The sequence below is a fragment of the Copidosoma floridanum genome, unplaced genomic scaffold (assembly GCF_036245765.1).
Source record: "Copidosoma floridanum isolate Cflo_tuat_1 unplaced genomic scaffold, Cflo_Japanese_pri ptg000030l, whole genome shotgun sequence".
Classification (NCBI taxonomy): domain Eukaryota; kingdom Metazoa; phylum Arthropoda; class Insecta; order Hymenoptera; family Encyrtidae; genus Copidosoma; species Copidosoma floridanum.
The window spans coordinates 16,097,179-16,119,056 of NW_028321907.1; the positions used below are offsets into that span (position 1 = coordinate 16,097,179).

Sequence of the window (21,878 nt, forward strand, 5' to 3'; positions counted from 1 at the left end):
ACTATAGCGAGCAAGACATCATATATTCGATGTTGTCCTTATTCGCTTCTGGTACAAACGCATCTGTAGCTTTCTGTGAAATGTTGTAACAGCCTTGAGAAATAAACGAACTCCGAAACGAGCGCTTATTTGCAGTTACAGCACATATAATATATGCTTATTATGAGGTGGATTATAAAAAAAAGAAAATATAAGCTCACACGTGTGTCTTTTTTTTTTACTCCGTATATATAAACTTGCTATAGTGGCAAGGGAAGAGGCAGACAATAATACACGCAATGGAGTGTATATATACATATATGCATAGATAGCGGTGGGGAGTAAAGAGAGAGAGAGAGAGAGAGAAAACAGTAGGATAGACACTTCTGTCTGTAGAGGCTCGACGCGATTCGCCGGAGTAATATCGGCCGATATTGTTGTTGTCAGTGTGCCACAGCTAACCGAGGGGGGAACAACGACACATCGTTTTCAGGATATAATATATATGTTGTATAAAGCCCAAAGTTTCAACGATTTTGCCGCAGATAAAGAATAGTTTGACAGTTTATTTTAATTTTATTCCTCCCACCCGTCCCTTCCCGCGAAAAACATTATCTCGTGATTCGACTCTCGGAGGAAATCGGTATCACATTTGAAAGTCGCGAAAATCATCTGTACAGGCGGGCACCCGTGGTATTTCAATCGAAAAAGTGCTTTTTGAAAAACAAAAAGGAGAAGAAGAAAAAAAACATTTGCACGGCAAGTACCGAGGATCAGTAGAGCCGGACATAAAATTAAGAGTATAGCAGGCAGTAGCGCGTCTCTCCGTACCTGCGTATATATGCATCAGCCATGAACCTGTCATTCGCTGGCTGTGGCTTCCTCGGCATTTACCATGTCGGAGTGGCCGTTTGTTTCAAGCAGTACGCGCCCCACCTGCTCCTCGACAAGATAAGCGGCGCCTCGGCCGGGGCCATAGCGGCGTGCTGCTTGCTCTGCGATCTGCCCATCGGTAAGTCCCCTACCGATTATTTTCGAGTTTCACCGGTATACTTGATCGTGGTCTTTTTTTTTACATATGGTTTGGCGCTCTGTATTATTTTGTATTGCAATACCACCTACGCGCGAATCCCACGACCATGGGAAGCCGATTTTTGGGATCGGTAAGAAATAATATATATATACCATCGAAGATCTCCCTTTGTCGATTGTACTATTTGCGTACGAGCGTTAAATGTCGCGCGGATCGTAAAAATCCTGACGCAACAGTTAAACCTCGCAAGTGTTGCACGAAGGGCTTATCGGCAAGTAATCCGCGTCTGAGAGAATCGTATGCGTATGTATGTATGTACACCTATGAGATATGAAATGTATACGTTTTCATCAAAATGAAGAATAAGCACAACACAATATTAACAATAACAAAGTACATAAACTGTATTGTATATACTCGATGAAACGTGGGCTGTACAGCCGTAAAACTCGCGCGTTGCATATATATGCATATAATTAACACGTAGATTGCTTTATGTTATTCGTGTTTCTCTCCTCCCTCTCTTTCTCTCCCTTTTCCTTGAAAATCGCGTGCGGGTGAGTTATCTCTCTCTCTCTCTGCTTCTCCGTTTTTTCCCTATTGTTATTATTATTATTAGTGTTATACTTGCAGCTTCATAACAAATCGGTATACGCAAACGATTAAACCAACGCACGCGTTCAATGGAATACGATTAGAATTGGAGGAGGAAAAAAAAAGGATCGCAAACTCGGTAGGGGAGAGATCGGCGTTTTCGATTTTTCGGCGAAACGAAGCAGATTCACGGGGGGGAGATAAGGGGCTCTTTGTTTCCCGACACGATCGGTACATGCAAGCGTTATATTTGCAAGCGATCGTTTATACGCTCTTCCAACGATTATATGGAGTGACGAAAGAAAAAAAAATTGAGAGAGAGAGAGAGAGATCATTGGTCTTGAACAAAGACTTATCTAGCCTCTCTCGGTTATATACTTACGCATCGGTCAGCCGCGCTCTTTTATCATCGTTATCTTCCTTTGGCTCTCCTTTTGATAAAATAAGAGCTAGTTGCGCGGCTTACAATTGCAAATAAGCCCATAAGACAACCCGGTGCCTTGGTGGTCGGCAGATGACCGATATATTATGCGTGTGATCGGACAGCTTGCCGATTCCCCCCCCCCTTTACTCTACATAATGTATGAATAAATTGTACCCATACGTATACCTTAACAATAAAAACATTGAGCGAATTAATACTATAAACGCGACATTGGAGGTTTCTTATCTGACTCAGCTGTTCTTGTCTTTGATGTTCGCCCATATTATTATATGTGTAACAGCTGACGATATGGCCTGTTCTCGTTTGCCCGCGATCAGCTGATATTACATGGGGAAGTATATACGTATAACACGTGACGACACGTGTGTGTCATCATGTCTTGCGCGCGACACGCGCTCTTTATCCTCATATGTATATATATATACACATGTATTGTAAATTGTAACAGTGAGAAGGGTCCATACAAATATTGCATGTACCGATCAACCGATTTTGTTGTTTGTTCGGTCCCTTGTTGTGCGTGTGATAATTTGTCGGGAAATTTTACGCGTGACTAATTAAATGATTTGGGATGCACACAGGTGCACCGATAACATTATCGAACTTGGTGCGCTGAATTTTTGCGTTCGTCATTCAAGTAGTAAAACATTTTTTTTTTTTTTTTTCCAGTACTTGGCCTTCCTGATAAATTTTCACGCGCTATAACTAATTGGATGCGGATAAACTGTTTATTTGACATTAAAAAAAAATATACATATATAATAAACGAAACGATAAATAAAAAAATTGGGTTCTCGCCCCCTCCTCTACACGTTATGGATAAATGCAATTTTCGATTCAGCTCGTACGCATAGCTATATGTTTGACCTAGTTTACCTTTTTTGTTTAGACTTACATGAAAACCCAAGATTTTACTTGTTTCTCGTATATCTGTAGGTATTAGCGAAGATTTACTTGTGTGCGTATGTATAAAGCACGCGAATAAAAAAAGGGGGGGATCATTAATCATTTTAATCGCCGCAAAGTGTCAATAATAATATGCCTATATACACATTACACATTTGCCGCTGTAAAAGGCGCATCGATAGATTACTCTTACATACTGAGAATTATCGCTGCTATTATCCATCAAATAGGTGTTTTTTTTAATACCATGTATTCCGAGTATATCATAATAGTGTATACTACCTACTCGATGATGATAGTAATAATAATAGCCCTTATGATACATATACATACGACAACGCGCGATTACAACATCCATGTACAAATGATTTGTTATTATTATTCGTACGTACATGCGGGAAAAAAAATACAAATTAACAAAAGTGCCATTTATTTCCAAAGACTTGTATCTCCCCCGTTACTCGGTTTATTATTTTCGTATAAAGTGGTTGGTGGTGCAGTCAATTGTGCAAGATCAGCGGTTTTTTTTGTTCTTTTCCTTTGCAGTTGAAATGACGGCCGATGTCCTCAAAATGGCCAAAGAAGCGAGAAAGGGCTCCCTCGGTCCTTTCCGGCCCTCCTTCAACGTGCAGGACATCCTCCTGGAGAGCTTCCAAAAAGTGAGTCGACTAATACTCCCCTCGTCTCTTGATTTTTTTTTAGATTATACCCAAAAAGTACCTGTGTTATACACTGTACACTTGTTTTCCAGCTCATGCCGGAGGACGTGCACACCCGCGTGAGTGGAAAACTTCACATATCCCTTACCCGAGTGTACGACGGGAAAAACGTGATAGTCTCGCAGTTCAATTCCCGAGACGATTTGGTGCAGGTTGGCAATTTCAAAAAATACAATGTATAATAAAAACATAAAAACAAACCCAATGAACGTTTTGCAGGCGCTGCTCGCGAGTTCCTTCATACCGTTTTTTTGCGGCTTACTGCCTCCGAGGTTTCACGGCATCCGATACATGGACGGAGGCTTCAGCGACAACTTGCCGACCCTCGACGAGAACACCATCACCATCAGTCCCTTTTGCGGCGAGAGCGACATATGCCCGAGGGACGTTTCTTCGCAGTTGTTTCACGTAAGAAGACGAATGGTGTTTTTTTTTTTTATCGTTTTCTCTCCCCCTAAGATAATTTGTATCTACGTACCGATCGCCCGCAGGTCAACCTCGCCAACACGAGCATCGAGCTGTCCCGGCAAAACATGTACAGGTTCGCCCGAGTCCTGTTTCCTCCCAACCCCGAGGTGAGAGACATTTCACATAGGTGGGTTTAAAACCATGTGTATTGCCGATGTATTTATATATATATATACATATATTTGATTGTCCATCAGATTTTGTCCAACATGTGCAAGCAGGGCTTCGACGATGCCTTGAGATTTTTAACTCGCAACAACTTGATTAACTGCAATCGGTGCCTCGCGGTGCAGTCAACCTTCGTCGTTTCGGAGACCATCGAGGACCCGGGCTCGGAGTACGACCCGGACTGTTTGGAGTGCAAGATGCACAGACAGGTATGTAACGAGCCGATTCGCCAAAAGGGCAATTCATTACGATACGCATGTGTGTGAATCGTGTTTCGTTCGGCAGGAAGCGTCGGTGGCCAATCTCCCGGAGACGATACTCATGATATTTCAGGAAGCCATCGACTCGGCCAACAAGGGTATCGTCAATTGGCTCTTCAAGCACAAGAGCGTCCGACTGCTGTCGCTGCTGAGTTTGCCGTACACTTTGCCCGTCGACGTCGTCTACGTCACGTTCACAAAGTAAGGGCAATCATCCTTATGGGTGTATAATCTATACATATATATATATATGTATTGACCGAATTTCTTTGGAATTATTATTATTATTATTTACGTCGGTTTACCACTTTTATGCATGATCGTGGGTATATGTAAGACGCGCTACGTCAAACGCATATCATAGGTCAAGCTTTTCTTCTTCCTTTTTTTTTTTTTTTTTTTTTTCTTTTCTTTTTCCCTCCCCAAGTGCCGCTGATAGCGCATATATATTGTACGAGCACACCAACCGATCGTTTGCTTACGTCAATCGAAGCGGGAAACGCGTGCGGTCGCTTTAAAAGCTCGATAACGGAATATGCGAATGCAACAACAACATTTGTGCTTTTTGCACTCGTGGCGATGGGAATAATGCAATGCAATGTATAGGATATGGTTTATTTTCCTTCCTCTTCCTCAGGTACCTCTTCAACATCCCGAAGATACAGAAAGTCGTCGTGGACATGGGAAGGTACTTTTTGGAGAATTTGAGCTTCGTTTTTCCAAACGTCAACGTCTGTTATCAGCCGATGCCTACGACTATCAAGTACAGAGTGAACATCGTGGATTACGATTATGAATCAAGTACGCGTAAGCGCATGCACTGACATACATCTATTTTTTTTTCTTTTTCCCTTCAACATAATTATGTGTCATATACATTTTTTTTTTTTTTTTTTCGAGCCACTCATTATGATATACACATATTTCATTGTACAGATATCTACGGCGTCGAGTCTAATGACGAATGTATTTACAAGCAGCACAAAGCCAATGTAAATTTAACCCTCGAGTACGATGACGCGTACGTAACGATTTTTTTTTTTGTTTTTCCCTCGCTATTATATCTTTTTAAAAAGTTTCGATTTTTTTTTTCCATGTCTGATTTTATCTCTGACAATGTTTAGAAAATCATGGTCCAGTTGCCAACAGTCAACAAATTGCGTTATAAACATGTCAAGCCTGACGACGCCGACAACGGAGGAAACCTTCGAGAATATTTTGCAAGTACGTGTGCAAGCAACATTACATGCACAGAAAGAAATATTGTTGCTTTGCGGATCAAAAATCTTCTGCGCTTGCAGGTCTTGACACTCTAGAATAGAAACTGTCGAATACTTACAGTTAAGCATTCGAAGCAAGACAAGTCAGAGTTACTCATTCACAAGCTTGAAGGCTTTTGACCTCTAGTAGTCGCAATATTTCTGAGCTTTAAGACGTCAAAAACGCTTTTCGTGTGTGAACACACTAGCTCGTACGTAATAATTCGTGAAGGTCGTGTCTTTATAAATTGCAGGCTACCATGAAACAGGAAACTCTGATGGCTTACTATTACGTGGAGGAGGGCAATGACGTTAGCATTAAGGAAGTCGTCGATGGTGATCAGAAACACAAACTCAGGGCACTCGAATTCGACGACAAACGGGCTATTATGAGGATGGCTCAACAAGATGGTTAGCTGATGATTAATTACCGTTTTGGTCGAATGCTTCTGAATATAAGTTATTTTACTGTGTGAGCAAGCTTGACAGTTTCATTGAAATTTTTTTTTTTTTTTTTTCAGCCGAGAGTCACGTTAGATGAAACCCGTGAATCCAGGACAATTAATTTTGAATCGGAAAAACAAAAGCTTATCCCGATAACGAATCGTAGCTTTCAAATTTCCTTAACGATTGACCAAAGTGTGAAAGTAGGTTTTACATAAGCTAGTCTAAAAGAAATATTTTTGATACTGAACTGAAAGGATTGTTTTGCGATAAAACTATTTCAAGTTGAAAACTAAAGATTTGTCGGAATAGAAGTAAAAAAAAGCATATGCAGTATTTTTTTTTTTTTTTTACAATATCGAGTCTAAAAATTTTAGACTATGTACAAAGGCTGCAGTTTAAAAAATATACCCAAATAAGTATATTTTTATACGTGCGATTTTATAGATTAGCTAGCATAATTTAACAGTAAAGATAATAGTATCACTGTGACAAATTTTTAAAATAATCTCTAGAATCTTTTTAGTCAATTGTTAGTCAAATATTTTTTACTTGCAACTATAGTTTTGATGTATTAGGACTTATCAAGATAGATACTGTAGATTTATTATTTAAGACGATGTTGTACTTTTCTAAATTCTTGATCTTTGTTTGAAGTTATTTTTCAGCTATTAAAAGAAGGAACGAGTAAACCAGCACTCGTTCTTCTATGCGCCATTAATTTTAAATAATCAAAGAGAATAAATATATATTTTTGTAACATAAAGACTGCGTTTATCTCAGAGTTGTATAAAAATGTTAAATTTATATTTTCATTTACTTGTGGTGTAAGTTTACCATTAAAATGTAAAAAAATTAATATTTTATAATAAAAATGACGCTAGATTTTAAATGATTTTATTTATTTTAGATTTTTCAAATGCATTCATAAGAGAAATTCCATTTTTATGATTCTCAAAGTACGAAATGATATTGCTGATGATGCTGGATGATAGCATTGATATGAAAATAAAATTCACTCTCTTATACTTCTTTTTTTTTCTAATTAAGTACTTCTACTCCTGCTTATGTGCATATATTCGTTTCGAACGTATTGCTCCCAAATTGTGAAAATTTTAAATTATGATACAAGTGTTACATACGACATGCAGGGCACATACACGTAACAGAAGAGTAAAAAAAACAAGATAAATAAAAATGAAATATTTATTACGCTTTTTAATATAAAACAAATTTTATATCATATTTATATATTTATATATATATATTTTTTTATGTATACGCACGTATGTATCTACAATAATTAAAACCTTTTCTCGCACACATAATGAACGTGAGTTTAACAAACGAGGCGAAAAATTGATTTTCGATAACTTTTTTTTTATCGTCATAATCATTTGTCTCATACTCTCTTTTTTTTTTTTCACTCATTCCAATCGTTTTCCGAAGATACAGTCAACGCAACAACTGTGTTTCGAGTCTCGCAAAAAAATACTTTATACAAATATGTTCATTGATAATCTTCATTCGATTTATAATCTCGAGGCCATACAATGAGGCGACAGTCCATTTATTTGCCTCTTCCTCCCGTCGACGGCCCAGAGAGGAGCACAAGGAAGTGCAGTAAGAAGAAAAATAGCACTGTCTATGAGCATAGCTCAGAGTACGTCGTCGTTGCCAGCGCTGCCTCGTGGCTGGATCTGCGTCGTCCTGCCCGTCGCCGAGGCGTTTACCTTTTGTTGCGCGGCAAGGCACTGCTGTATCTGTTGCAGCTGTGCAAATCACGAGATACAATTTTATCATGACATTTAAATTATTTCTTCATCATTTATCGTGTTAATTGGACTCATTGCCTCACCTGTTGCTGAGACAAACCAGCTACTGCGTTGAGAGCCTGTGCCTGAGTGTTGCACTGCCCTATCGTAGCAGCTGTCGCAGACCTAGCATGTAGAGACTTGGCCAGTAGAGTCTGCTTATTCGTAACACCTGATAACCCAGACTGTGATGGAGAAGTGCCCGCCTGAGTTGCCATCAACATTGGCTTTGAAGCTGCTACTGTTTTTTATCAATGTGTTTGATTGTAGTTTTTTGTTTGATTGTTAATGATAAAAAAAATAATACGATAAATTAATGCGATGACTCACCCATTATCGGAGTAAGGATTTGCTTATTTCTAGATAATACGAGCTGATTTGCCGTAACGGCTTTCGAAACCATCAGCTGGTTTGACAAGGATTTGGCTTGATTAGACTGAACCTGACGCGCCAACTGACCCAGTCTTGACCTTTGAGATCCAACAAGTTGAATAGCCTGTCCTCCCTGAGGATCCGTGATAATAGATTTATAACATTTTTCTTATTCAGAGGTGATTCGGAGTTTTATTAAAAAGATACGCTACCTGAGAGAGAGTGACAGCAGCATTATTACTACGTATATTTTGTTGGGTTAAACCTTTTACTCCGGAAGGGATTAATTGTGCTAAACGATAACAATTATAATATTAACTTATACATTACGAAAAACAGGTAATAATAGAGATGATTTGTCTTACCGATTGGTAACGATAAATGAGCATTGGCAGGATTAGTTATAACTACTGTTGATGTATTTCCGGCTACAGCACTCGTGACAACTGTCGCAGGTACCATCTGCAAAAGCAGCAGGTAATACATTCGGTGATGAAAAGGGTCGTATCAATAAAAAAAAAGTCACATTAGGTTGAAAAGTCTTACACTAGATACAGTTGAACAAGTATTGGTTGCCGACGATATTGGAAGAGAAACTATGACGCCAGTCGGCGTGACAACATTACCGCCAGCTGCCGCCGAGACGTTCAGAGACATGGTAATAGGTTGTGATAAACCGGGAATAGAAACCTGTGGTTGAAGGATAATACATATATTTTTTAAATTACTTTTCAACCATCCAACACTGAACTTTTTTTTATTTATTTATTTATTTTTTTATTTTTTTTTTTTTTTCGAGAAATAGCAAACTTGCCTGAACGTTTTGAAGACCGTTAATAGAATTTGGTAGACTAGCGAGGTTAACACCTTGAAGATTAACGTTCGTCGTTTGCTGCTGCTGAACGGATTGCGTGGGTGGTGTCGCGGGCGGTGGACTAGTCATGGGACTCGCCGGCTGACTACTCTGATTAGTCGACGATGCCGTGAGCCTCTCGAACAGCGAGGAGGCTGTAGTAATACCAGGTACTGGGTTATCTTCGGTAGGAGTGCCAGCCAGTAGGGCCGACAGTCCAGGCATCGACATGCCCAATGTTGACGTGGCATCCGGCATTCGAGCCAGTCTGACTGCGGTTGCCTTGACTGGTTGCTGTTTCGTCAACTGATTAGCTGCTAAGGCCGAACTAAAACTTACTCGAACCTGCGTAACGAAAATTAAAACATGTTGGTTTGGTTTTCTTACTTTATCAAAATTTATCAAGTTAATCGCAAAAAAAGACTCACCTGTCCCGTTGTGCTTGGAACGGTTATCACGTTGCCGTGACTAAGTACTCGTTGGGGTATCGAGGCAGTACTTAAAGATATCCTACGCGATTGATTCTTTTGTTGGGTCATGTTGGCAGGGCTACTGTTCAGAAGGCTAAGAATTGCAGCGTTGCTATTTGGTTTCGGAGCTGCAACAGCAGCAGCAGCAGCAGCAGCAGCATTGTTCATGGAAGCAGCTGCTGCTGCTGCAGCTGCTTGTTGCTGTGTAAACTGCTGGGCAGAATTCATAAGGGAGGTCGCAAGAGCATTTATAGCTTGACTCGAGTTCCTTTGGAGTGCTGCGTCATTGTGATTGCTCGCGTCGGCCAAATTATTTAAAGTTCCCGCTTGCAGTTGTGCTTGCTGAAAGTTGAAATAATTCAAACGTCAAAGGCTTGTAAAATAATAACAGTTGTAACCAATTGGCAAATAGCCTACCAATACTGGAACATTGGAAGAGTTGCTCGGAGCAATGACAGCCGTGGGTTTCTGTTGGAAGACTAAAATACCAGGAGAGCCATTGCACGGTGCCATATCCGGAATGGCCATCGTGACGGTACCTGTCGTTGTACCGTCTAGTGTCTGACCAGCCAGTGAAGCCGCTGTCGCCGCCACAGGAGCAATACGCTGCGTCACTGTGTTACAGGCACCAGCCATGGTTTGGTCAACGTTCACGGTTACGGGTTCGTTTTGCACAAGACCAGGAATGTTTTGAGCCACACTGTCCAAACAGTTGACCAAGCTGGTGACTGTTGGCTGCTGCACGTGTTGCCTTGCGTTGGACACGACTGCCGCTTCCGACATTGCCTTGATAGAGTTGGCAACTTGACCCGCAAGAGTGCTTAACTGACCACCAGTCAAGTTGTTCAACTGACCCTGAGCCCGCGATAAGATATGCTGCGCAACACGTTGCGACTGAGCTTGTTGCAGCTGTTGAGCGACCAGTTGGGCCTTTATTTGTTGGTGAACCCTCTGAGCATTTGGAATTTGCTGCTGCTGCTGCTGTTGTTGTTGTTGTTGTTGCAGCTGTTGTTGTTGCTGCTGCTGCTGCTGCTGAGCTCGTTGCATTCCCGGAGTACAAGTAACCCGCGGAGGCTGGCCCGGTACAACGTGCTGTATCTTGACGTTTTTTCTGCCCTCCTCCGTAAAGATTTCCGTGAATTGTTGGATGTAGTGGTTCGCTTGAGCTCGCGTGCCCAAAGTAAATCTAAAAGCATTGATGACAGAAATGACATTAGTTAAATAAAAAAATGTGTATCAAGTTTCTAAACTGATCAATCCAATGGATAAACTTGTTTCACCTGCAGGACGAGCCCTTCTTTTCACCTTCTCTATAATCGATATCTACAAAAAGTTCGCCCAGGTACTCGGAGTTTGAAGGTCTTTGCAGGATGGATAATTTTATATGATAAATCCGTCCTTGACCTCTTTCAGTTTCTAATATGTATTCTTCGATGAGTTGTGGAAGGCAGTCTTTTGTTTCCCGTGGCAGTTCATAAGCTTTCGCGTATCTGTGGAAGATAAGATTATAAATATCATTAAAAAAATATATACATATAAATATATATGTACACCTTGCATACTTTTTTAAACCCAGAAATAAAAGTATCTCACCTTAGAACGTCCACTGGAGTATTTGGAGCTGGGAGAGGAGGCATAACTAACGAAGGTGGTGGACAGTCTGTCCCGGTAACTGGCCATTTTTGTTTAGCCCGAATCGTTTGCATGAGATCCTGTATGGTTATGCCTTCCGGCTGTGCCAACTGCTCGAGTTTCCTCTTGCGGTTGACTGTGACCTGTGAAAACTTTTTGGCCTGGCGCATTAACTGATGATCAGCCAATAGAGCTTTCGACTGACGCAAGCGAGTCGTTGCCAGGCTCGGTATTGGATCAGGATCGAGACACAATGGCCCCTGTGTGGCTGCCACTATTCGCGATTCCAATAGAAGTCGCTCCTCGTGACTCCAATCACCATCGCTGGTGAGCGTTGATACATCCGACAAGACGCTCTGGACGAAATTATCATTACATACCAACATTGTATCAGAGTGTGAAATTTTTCAATGGTTTTCGACCAATACACACCTGTGTGCTGGGTTTAAGAAGAACATGATGTACATCTGGTTTGTTGTGGGGGTAAGCTTTGCGATAGTCGCGTACCTCGGCAATGATACAACCATCATGAAACAAATGAGAGTGATTTACTTCTAGCTGTTCGGCCAGCGTTGCAGGTAATTGGCCATTATCGATACAGGTGAGAATTTCACCCTGTTCGTAGCCCATCAGCTGAGTTTCCGATACCGATGTGTTTTGGTCATATTGGATTCCCTTGTGACTAGAGAAGAAACGAAAGCGGTAGAATTTTAAATTTAGTATATGATATCAAATTAATTTCAGATAAACATTTCAAACATCTATAATTAAGGAAATAAAAAAAGTAAGTTAACGTAATGAATAATGATAAATTATTTCTTACCTATTTCTGACAGCTAAAGAGTAACCTTTATTACCAGCGAAGAGATTAACAATCAAAGTTTGCAATCCGTCTTTTTGTACTAAACGTCCCAGTAGATCGTTATCACTTTCAAGGTTATTCTGTATTGAACGGAAAATCGTTTAGTAATCAAATTCTTTGAGCTGTGTTTCTGATTTTTTTTCTCTTCAGTTTTACTTATTCAACCTACCAAAACAGAATCTGGCGTTCCTTGGGAGGCTTTGCAAAGTTCTTCAAAGTACAGCTTTGCGAGTTTGGAATGAATATTGACCTTTGAGTAACTCTGCTCTTTTTTTTGGCTTATTACTGCTGCTGACCTTGAAAGGTTATCCAGGGTAATGTTCGGAGTACCTTGAACCTGTCCTTGAACGTCTATCTGATTTCGTGAAACCTGATTTATCATTTCCTGTAGAATCGCACAATCAATCAATCAATTATCTAGAAGAGTTGTGCAAAAAGATGCGATTGAGAAAAAAAATCACCATTACGTACCTGAGCCTGTCTACAAGCGTCCTCTAAGCTAAAAGGTGGCTCGACCATCATGATGCACTGATCCAAATCCGACATCCAGCATCATATCTTACCGTGTAGAAAAAGTCTTTTAGATTCTGGAACATGATAAATTTCACTTTGATATTTCTATACAGGCGACGCGAACGTAAACAAAGTTCTTCGTACTCTGATAACCGTCGAAATCTCAATGAAAAGTGACGATTTTCATTAAAATAACAAACCAAAACGATCACAATTTAGGAACCCAAAGGAATCTGACTGACGAACTGGTCAAATTAAACAGAACGTAAATCTAAGCGGGTCGCTTAACTTTTCCGAAATTGCTATACGCGCGACAGTCGTGTTAAAGAAAGCCATGAGTTTTAAAGGGTCGACTCTCGATGGTGCACAACAAATCATTAAAAAACCGAGAACGCCAATAAGGAGCAGAGTGATAAGTATACTTAGATGAAGAAGAAAAAGACAACAACAAATGACAAAAACAAAGCACGACCTTACCTTTAATGTTGTCTGCTGAAGGTAGCAGCGCTGAGAAAAATAATCGCTTTCATCAGCGTAAGATTTAGTACTGCAGATGTGTACTATTTTACTACAGGAGCAACTGCAGGACAATAATTGGTAGAACATTAACCATCAGGAAGAGCACAAATAGTAGCAGCAGCAGCAGCAGCAGCAGCTGAACGAGCTGTTACAGCGGCGACGATGACACGAGAACGGCGGAGTATAACGAGTTGCTGCTGCTGCTGGGTTCCCCCAACATAACCTCGAGCTTGAAGGACGAGACGCTGTCCAGCGCAATCGGGGCCGAATTTCGAGGCCAGGACGCCGCCGAGTGCTTGATTAATCAAAGCAAAAGGATAACCGCCAGCTAGACAGACACAGTAATAGGTGCTAATGTGTATATAGACGGACTAGCTCTCCGACTGACGATAGAAGTCAAGTAGGTATTATACGATGGGAGAGGAGCAGAAGAGTATACAACACACACTACACATATACACTATATATATATATATCCTCTCTTACTCCGTTTTGTATATCAAAATGCACCACTTTTCACTTTGTACTTGGGGTGTATACTTAAACACGCACTCATTAACGAAAAATTAAGTACCACGCACGGCTTTATACTAACGCACGAGAGCACCTTTTATTTTGTCCTTTTAACGGGACGAGGGGGACGAGGGCCGCATGACAATCGTCGTCGCTGCTGTTTGCTTTATGTGTGTGACCGACCGACCGACCGAGTAGCACTGTATAGCAGTAGTAGGTACTATATAGGTAGGGTAGGTAGGCAAGCTGCTACTGCTGTGTTTTGTGTCTCTTTTTCTCTTCCTCTCTTTAATTCCGCAGCTTTCACGTTCGCACGATAGAGAACGAGAGAGAGAGAGAGAAGGGTGGGCAAAATGTTGGGCAAGTGATGCGAGAGAGGCGAATACACGAGGGGTGGCTTGGCTCCTTTTTCTTTTCCAACACACATATAACACGTCAGCTCACTCTCTCTACACTCTCACACATCATGTGGCAAACTGCTACTGAAATTGCTCTCTCTTTTCCCTGTTTTTTGCCGATTGTTTGCTGCGATTCGGTGAAAACAATTTTTTTTTTCACCCACACGTCATCTCTCCTTACATATACACTCGTAAGATCCTCTGGTCCCTTTAATTCTTACCTCGTCGTCTCTCTCCACTCACCCGTTACCTACTACTTTTATTTTACAATCACTACTAATGCGTTCAACTTTTGGACTCAATGGGGTTGCGACTTTGATTTACAATCGATAGGTGTTGGAAACCACTCGTTTATTTTATTGAAACGGTGGAGTTGTACGTAATATGTCTATTTATATGAAAATTATACAAGTGTGAGAAAAGGTAAACTATGTACAAAACAAACCATTGAGAATTATGGAAAAGTACATAAGGTACATACACATCACCGTCAACATTTTCCAAAGTTGTTTAGAATCCGCGCCTATTCGATGTGATTTTAATTTTTCCGGCCAAGAAAACAAATTAAAAACTATACGTGCTTTGCGCCATATCTCAAATTATTGGTAAAAAGGCGATTAAAGCGCTTTTGTCTTGGATGATGAAACTTGGGTTATTATTATTTTTTGTTGTTTATTTTATAGAGTACACGATAAACGTTTAACAACAAATTAATATTAGATATGCAAGTAGCACTTACAGTTAATTTCTTTATCTCGCGCTCATTGATGAAAAATGCGAACATCGGAAACTGCGATTTTAGTGAAAACAGCGGTGTGATGATGGCAAATCGCAGCAAATTATTGGCGTGTATTTAAAAAAACATAAACAATTGGATAAACAATACATTGTAATTGAACGTATGTGTCTGTGTATATGTGTTTTACACCCCACACGTTGATAATTATTAATATTTTTCTTTGAAAGTGCCAAACGCGGCAAAAAAATGACTGTTGTTCTATTGTAAAATTTACATAATGATTCTGTCGTTGTACTGTTGGATCGAAATGTCATTGCTGTTTTATACGAATCTTTAAAAAACGATAATTATTATATCTGTACGACTCACAATGAACAATATTATTCGATACGTGGGAAACCCCGAAATTTTTCAGTACTACACGTGTAGTTTTGAATATATGTGCTATATATAGGAATCAGTGGTGCAACAAATGATAACCATCGTTGTTTTTGGGGGGGGCACTCTTCTTTTTTTTTTTAATATTATTAGTACACTTGTTGTAAATATGAATTCTGACTCGAAAGTTGAAAAAATCCGAACGTATATACAAATGGGTTTGACATTTTTTTTTGAAAGCCTCCGTAATATAAATGTTTACTCACAAGCTAATTAATTTAAGCTAAACTGCATAATCACACACACATTTTAAATTCCACATATACACAAGATCCGAAAATCGACAGGTGTACTGCATATTGTACCGGAAGCGCCGAATTAACAGCGCTAACTGAATCTCTGCAACTGCAGTATATATATATATATGTAGGTAATCCCTGATCGCGGAGGCGCCGTTCTAGCCGATCGTTGATAAAAAAAACCGATTTCCTGATCGACATCACTTAACCTCGTCGGGGAATTCCCTTGTTCGCTGTAGGTATAATGACACACTCACACATCATCAGTTGATGAGAAAAAAAAAACAAAAAAACCCGACCTGTCCGACACTCCGACCATCAATCAAAAGCGACAACGCGCAAAAATGACAAAAGACGCAGAAAGTAAAAAAAGATTTTTAAAAAACCAGTGCTCTGCTGCTGACAGTATGCTATGGCAAGTGGCAAATGTTTATATTTGTGTGTCCTATATGCATATAATCTCAGTGTTCTCAGTACAGTGAGTAGAATAGTAGAAGCAATTGTACGTGTTCGGTCTTCGGTCAGTTGGGTGTAATTGCAGTAGTTGGACGCTCGTCCCGTGTTGGTATGGGTAAAAAAAAAAAAACAGAGAGCGAGGCAGCGAGCGAGAGAGCAGGGCGTGACGAACGTCATTCCTTCTCGTAATACACAGTACTTATAAAAAGTACAAGAACTTGCATTACAGCTCGCAATAGTGTGCATCTTAAGGAGCTCAATCATCACCATCATCATCTCGTCATACACTCTCTCGATATCGTCGTGTACGTATGTACGTTACATGTACTCTTATAGGTATGCCTGTTGATCGTCCAACCGATTTATTTTATCATTCTAATCATATCGTGTGTGCGCGTTTGTAGTCCTATCGCAATCGCATGAGGTAATTGTCATTGGGGTGCGCTAACAGGTGTGGCGGGAGTAAGTTGATAAAACAACAGGAATATTGACTTATCTCTGGCATTCTTGTGAGATGCTGTGGGATCCGAACAACTGCAGTGCAGCGGATGAAATATATTCACTTGAAAGCTAAGTAGCAAACACGTACACGTACGTCTCCAAAATCAAGTGTAGTGATGAGGAGTGCCGCGCCTTCAGCACCATCAGCATCGGGATCGCGGCATTGTTATTTATGTGCGAGTCATGCAGCAGGGCACGACGAGGGGAACGACAAGCGAGCGCGTCAGACTGCGGGTACTCTATGACTTTGAGTACGAGACCCGGGGCAAACGGGTGCGCATAATAAAGGACGAGCGGCTGGTACTCCTCCACAAGACTAACGACGACTGGTGGCAGGTCGTCAGGCCAGCCGATCTAGTCGGCAGCAGCAACTTCTTCGTGCCCGAGCAGATCACCTTTTACGTGCCCACGGGCTACGTCGTCGAGGCACCTCCGGAGGATATCCTACCGGAGAGCACGAGGTTTTACGTCGACAAGGACAAGATGTTTAGCAAGTCCCCGCCTACCTCCTCCTCCACTGTCTTGCCGAATGACCAGCAACAACAACAACACCATGGGACTGTCAGTAGCAGCTGTAGCAGCAGTAGCAACAACAGCAGTATAAGTGGCGGTAATGCAACTACAGCCCAGCAACATTCCAGCAGCGATGAGCCCAACAAGGAGCCAAGCAGCAGCAGTACCAGGAAGGCCCACGACTCCTTCAGGAGCGTCATGAAAAAGTTGTCCGGCAACCTGACCGGCTCCTCCCACGGTAGCGACGTCAACAAGTCCAAGCCTCCAAAGGTTGTCAAAAGCCAGAGAAAGAAGTCGGTGGACAACAGCACCGAGGAGACTTCCAGTAGCGCGACGTCGAGCGGTGGAGTTGCGGGTGGAAGGTCGATTTTAGGGGCCCTCGTGCCCTCAGCCAAGCACAAGGACGGCTCTGCTTTCGGCATGTGCTTCGGCAGGGACATGAAAAACACGGCGGCTGACGCGCAGCTGCTCAATCCTTTTCAAGAGGAATTGGCAAACAAAGTGATTTTGAAAAAAACTATCGTCTTAGACGCTAAGGTAGATAATACAGTAGGCAATAACAACAACAATAACAATAACAACAGCAGTAGTAGTAGTGGTAAACACGTGGACCAAGTGGAGGAGCCGGAGCAGAGCTCCAGCTTCGAGAACATACATAGCAAGTGGGAGAAGGTCTCGGGACACATTTTTAAAAACAAACTTCACCCCGAGATCGTGCCCAAGAGACCCAATGCTGCTACTGCTGACAGTAACTTTCAGTTTGTGTCGTTGGCGAAAATCAAAGAGGACGCGCAGAAGAGGCGGAGCGCCTCGCCGAATTTACAAGGGAGTACAAACAGTAGTAGTAGTAACAATAATAATAATAATAGTAATACTAATAGTAATAATATTAATAATAATAATAATGCCGTGGAAGTTAAACAACAGTCTGTGGCGACGGTAATCGGGAGCGTCGTCGACAGTAAGGGTCCAAGAAAGCTTTCACGGTCTTTGCCCGACCAAAAGTCCACAAGTGCCCTCGGTAAATCCGTAGCTGCAGTTGTACGCGCTGCAGACACGGGCGAACCGGAAAAATCACCCTGTGCCGATAAACCTGTAGATAATGCACCAGCAACAGTACCCGAAAAACCTGTTCCCAGTAAGGATCAGGATAAAGAGTCACCGTCCAAGGATAAAGACCGGCTCTTGATAAACGACAAGAGAAAAATGTGGGCCATAGAGACCCTCATGTCGGAATTGATGCAGTCGTCGTCCTCGAACTCCAAGGCTGCAGCAAGGAACGGGAGCGACGAGGAGAAGGGGGTCTCCGGACCCTGCCAACTGGCCCAGGAATTGCACGAAATGAATAACTCGCGGCGCTTCGAGAACGCCGAGATACAAGTAAATCTCTTGGACCCAGAGCTAGAATCGCAGAGTCACAACAACAACAACAACAACAACAACATCGACAAGGACGAACAGCAAAGTACCAAAGACAACGAGCACCACACGGCAGTAAACGCGTACAAACGCAACAAGGTGTTTCACTTTCCGCCGCCACCGCGCTCTAGTATGATCAAAGCTCCGAAGAGCCCGACCGCGAGGTCGCCTAAGCTGCTGGACGAGTACAACGAGGCAAACATCCTCAACGACAACGAGAAAACGTCCCGGAGTCAGCAGCAGCAGCAGCAGCAGCAGCAGCAACGTCACCGACACCAGCAGACGGACGAGGAGCCACCCTCGTACTCCAACATCTCGCTGCGCGTGAGGCGCGACCGGGTGCCCTGTGCCCTCAAAATGCCGAGCAAGGACTTTCGGGAGAAGATACAGCTGACTCCGTCCCTCGAGAAGCTCGCCAGTGAGATCAAGTTCCTGCCGGCCAACGCCGCCGCCGACGCCGAGAGACAACAGTCCGGTCTGGATTTGGGCAAGTTTTCCTTTTTATTCGCCCCTCCTTGGCTTTTCCCAAAAGCTCGATCGAAGAGAGTTAAAAAAAGAAAATACTCCAGAGAAGCAGTTTGCATTAAAAAACCACGGCACGTAGAAAATACGTGTCGCGCGCGAGATAAGAATCCTCAACTAGCCGAGCCGCCGCTTTATTTATAAACGATCCGCGCGGCTCATTAAATTTTTCACTCGATCGACTAATCTCTTGTGCCCCAGATGTAGCAATAATAATGGTGATGAAAAAAAAAAAAGCGCTCACTCTCTCTATAATATTTTCGATCGATGAGGATTGCCAAATTGTTTTACAGACTGCCCGACGACGACGCTCAGCCAGGACTCGCTGCGTCTCTACAAGCGCCGCTCCAAGAGCGACGGGGCGCTGAACAAGCGCGACCCGCGCCGCCGGGACAGCGTGGACCGAGTCCCGAGGCGGAACCCGAGTAGCGCGAGCCACATGGAGATATTTTCGCCGTCGCAGGGGGGTCAGAGGGTCGCTCGGGAGGCGCCGCTCGTGGTCGAGCGAAAGTACGCCCGCTGCAGTCTCGTCGTTCGCCAGGAGCCCGTCCAGGATGGGCGCGCCGAGCGCTCGAGGTACAGCAAGCTTGAGCGCAAGTCGAGAAGCCTAGGAGATCTAGACTGCTCGGACGAGAAGAAGGAGGACGAGGCTGACTCCCGGAGGAGGTACAAGCCCGTACCTAAGCTCAGGTCCAAGGAGTCGCTCAGGCGGATCAAACAGTCCGCTCCCGATCTCACGGTTGGTGCATGGTCATTTATTTTCTTCTCTAATTGGATGGGTCGACAAACACATCGAAGTGCTCGTTCAAAGCTTTTGTTGGCCGAATGAGCATTTAACACGATAATTAGATCATTTTAACCTACATTGTACATCTATACAATATACTGTGTGGTTCGCGCACTTTGGCCGCGTTTTTCTAAGTTTTCACTGCCTACTAATAAAGGAGGTCAAAATCATTTTGTTGATCTTTGTCCGTGACCGAGTACGGCGCGGTGTAATGTCACACCATCGATAATGAGCTGTTGAGATTCGTTTTGATAAGATATACACGTTTCAGCCGGCAGCGAGTACCGAGCGTCTAATCGGTCGGCCGATTCCGGCCAAGCGGCGAATCCAGCCGCAAAGCGCGCATCAGCCAGCCATGTGCGACAGCAGCCTCGACGAGCTCAGCGAAATCGACATCGAGCGCAGCACCGCGATTGGCTTCAAAACCCTACTGCGCACGTCGGACAGCGGCAGCGAGGAGTTCCTGCAGTACAAAACCTTTCCCGCCTCCGGCAAGGCCCAGCTCCCGCAGCAGCAGCAGCAGCAGCACTCGACTCCCAAGCATCACAATATCTCGCTCTCCGACGGGAACGTCAATGATCTCAGTCGTAGCCTTTCGGACGAAATGATCCTTAGTTCAACGTCTTGCTCCTCGGCTAGTCCGTCACGCGTGCGAGACAGCAGTCTTGAGAACCTCATTGACCTGCCGCCAGGCTGGACACAGTCGTACGATCACATTGCTAAGCGCGTATGCTTTGTTAACGAGCAAGGAGACAAGGTGAGAATTGACGCTTTTTTTTCTTTTCTCCTTATTTAATAGTCTAATAATATATTGTTTTTATATTTATTTTAGTGGTTTTCTTCCAACGACGAAGAGGGTAAAATATACTTTTTCGAAGAAAACAGCAACGAGTCGTCCTGGGCTCTTCCGTCAGTTACTACGGAAAATCGCGTTAGGACCATATCGAATGGTGATTGGCCGCAACTTTTTGACGGTAACATGGTACGTTTTTTGTCGAGCTTTTTAACTAGTGGGATGAGACTAGACTCCGTGTCCGACACTTACGACTTGGTCAGCCTTGGTTCAATATTTTAAAAAATTACAAATGTTTTGTTGATTTTTATATTTTTATCTCAACTTATTGAATTTAGAATCGACCTACAACTTGAATTTATTTTTTACAGTGCATCCTTAAAGAAGGTGTAATAAACAAAACAAAAATAACGACCGAAAATGGCAAAAAGCTACGAAAAGCTTGGAGCACCTCTTACGCTGTATTGTCGGAATTATTTTTGTTGTTTTTCAAAGATGCTAAAACCTACGCAGCTATGGTACTTTTTTAACTACTAAAAGAAATGTTAAGATACTGCAAAACGATGCGAAAAGTTAATTTAATGTCAAATTTTAGAAAATGGACCCATTAGCCGCAGCTAAACCTGACATATCAATAGACTTAAACGGTGCCTTCATAGAACCCGGAGAAAAATTGAGTAATAGGAAAAACGTTTATCTCATTAACACTTTACTTGGACTGCAAGTTCTTATACAGTGTGACAACGCGTTAGTAATAGCCGAATGGTATCGCGAGATATATGACGCCATCCAGAGGCTGGTGAGTTTAAATTTCACTGAAATATGTAGATGTAAAAAATAATTTTTCTTATCATAACTTTTTCTTTTATTTACAGCCATTTAGTCAGGAGTATGGAAGATTTTCGTCATCAAGAGAGTAAAAAAAACGATCAAACGTTAAGAGTATTGTTTTTTCCAATTCGTTATATATCTAAAGTCTAAAATCATGTTAATGAAACAAAAAGAAAAAAAAAAGTATAATTAATGTTATTTGAGTATTTTTGTATTACTCAGTAGGAATTGCGTATTATGTATAAATAAACTGTTCCGTGTGATCTTATATTTTCCCTCATACTTTTGGATCCCTTACTTTTCCTTCTCCTTTCGGCTCCTTTCGTATTATCTGTAGTTATTTAAAAAAAAGCTAAGTGGGCTGCCCTTTGCCTGTCTCTCGATATTTTGTTTAAATAGGACAAATATAAATTATTCAT

The 21,878-nt window shown here is 42.1% G+C and overlaps 3 protein-coding genes across 4 annotated transcripts; 2 read left to right on the forward strand and 1 right to left on the reverse strand.

Moving 5' to 3' along the window:
* Positions 1-377: 377 nt before the first annotated feature.
* Positions 378-7,384, forward strand: bmm (brummer). Its single transcript, XM_014353321.3, has 12 exons — positions 378-991; positions 3,504-3,616; positions 3,709-3,828; positions 3,896-4,084; positions 4,168-4,251; positions 4,342-4,521; positions 4,598-4,773; positions 5,210-5,373; positions 5,509-5,593; positions 5,697-5,796; positions 6,086-6,242; positions 6,353-7,384. The coding sequence occupies exons 1-12, from the start codon at positions 832-834 to the stop codon at positions 6,370-6,372; spliced, it is 1,548 nt and encodes a 515-aa protein (XP_014208807.2). The 5' UTR covers positions 378-831; the 3' UTR covers positions 6,373-7,384.
* Positions 7,385-7,492: 108 nt separating this feature from the next.
* On the reverse strand, positions 7,493-13,974 carry LOC106639624 (uncharacterized). 2 transcript variants are annotated; one of them, XM_014353324.2, is made up of 16 exons: positions 13,269-13,974; positions 12,750-12,865; positions 12,448-12,663; positions 12,240-12,358; positions 11,849-12,098; positions 11,378-11,772; positions 11,065-11,274; positions 10,202-10,970; positions 9,743-10,126; positions 9,276-9,659; positions 9,008-9,151; positions 8,827-8,923; positions 8,674-8,753; positions 8,420-8,594; positions 8,134-8,330; positions 7,493-8,047 (listed from the first exon to the last, which is right to left on the reverse strand). In XM_014353324.2, the coding sequence occupies exons 2-16, from the start codon at positions 12,822-12,824 to the stop codon at positions 7,934-7,936; spliced, it is 3,609 nt and encodes a 1,202-aa protein (XP_014208810.2). In that variant the 5' UTR covers positions 12,825-12,865; positions 13,269-13,974; the 3' UTR covers positions 7,493-7,933. The 2 variants fall into 2 exon arrangements, with proteins under 2 accessions (XP_014208810.2, XP_089452810.1); XM_089596684.1 differs by having other exon boundaries at positions 13,918-13,943.
* A 2,532-nt stretch (positions 13,975-16,506) lies between these two features.
* LOC106639622 (uncharacterized) lies at positions 16,507-21,727 on the forward strand. Its single transcript, XM_014353320.2, has 7 exons — positions 16,507-19,013; positions 19,342-19,787; positions 20,107-20,592; positions 20,668-20,817; positions 21,000-21,146; positions 21,224-21,427; positions 21,504-21,727. The coding sequence occupies exons 1-7, from the start codon at positions 16,778-16,780 to the stop codon at positions 21,546-21,548; spliced, it is 3,714 nt and encodes a 1,237-aa protein (XP_014208806.2). The 5' UTR covers positions 16,507-16,777; the 3' UTR covers positions 21,549-21,727.
* Positions 21,728-21,878: the final 151 nt, after the last annotated feature.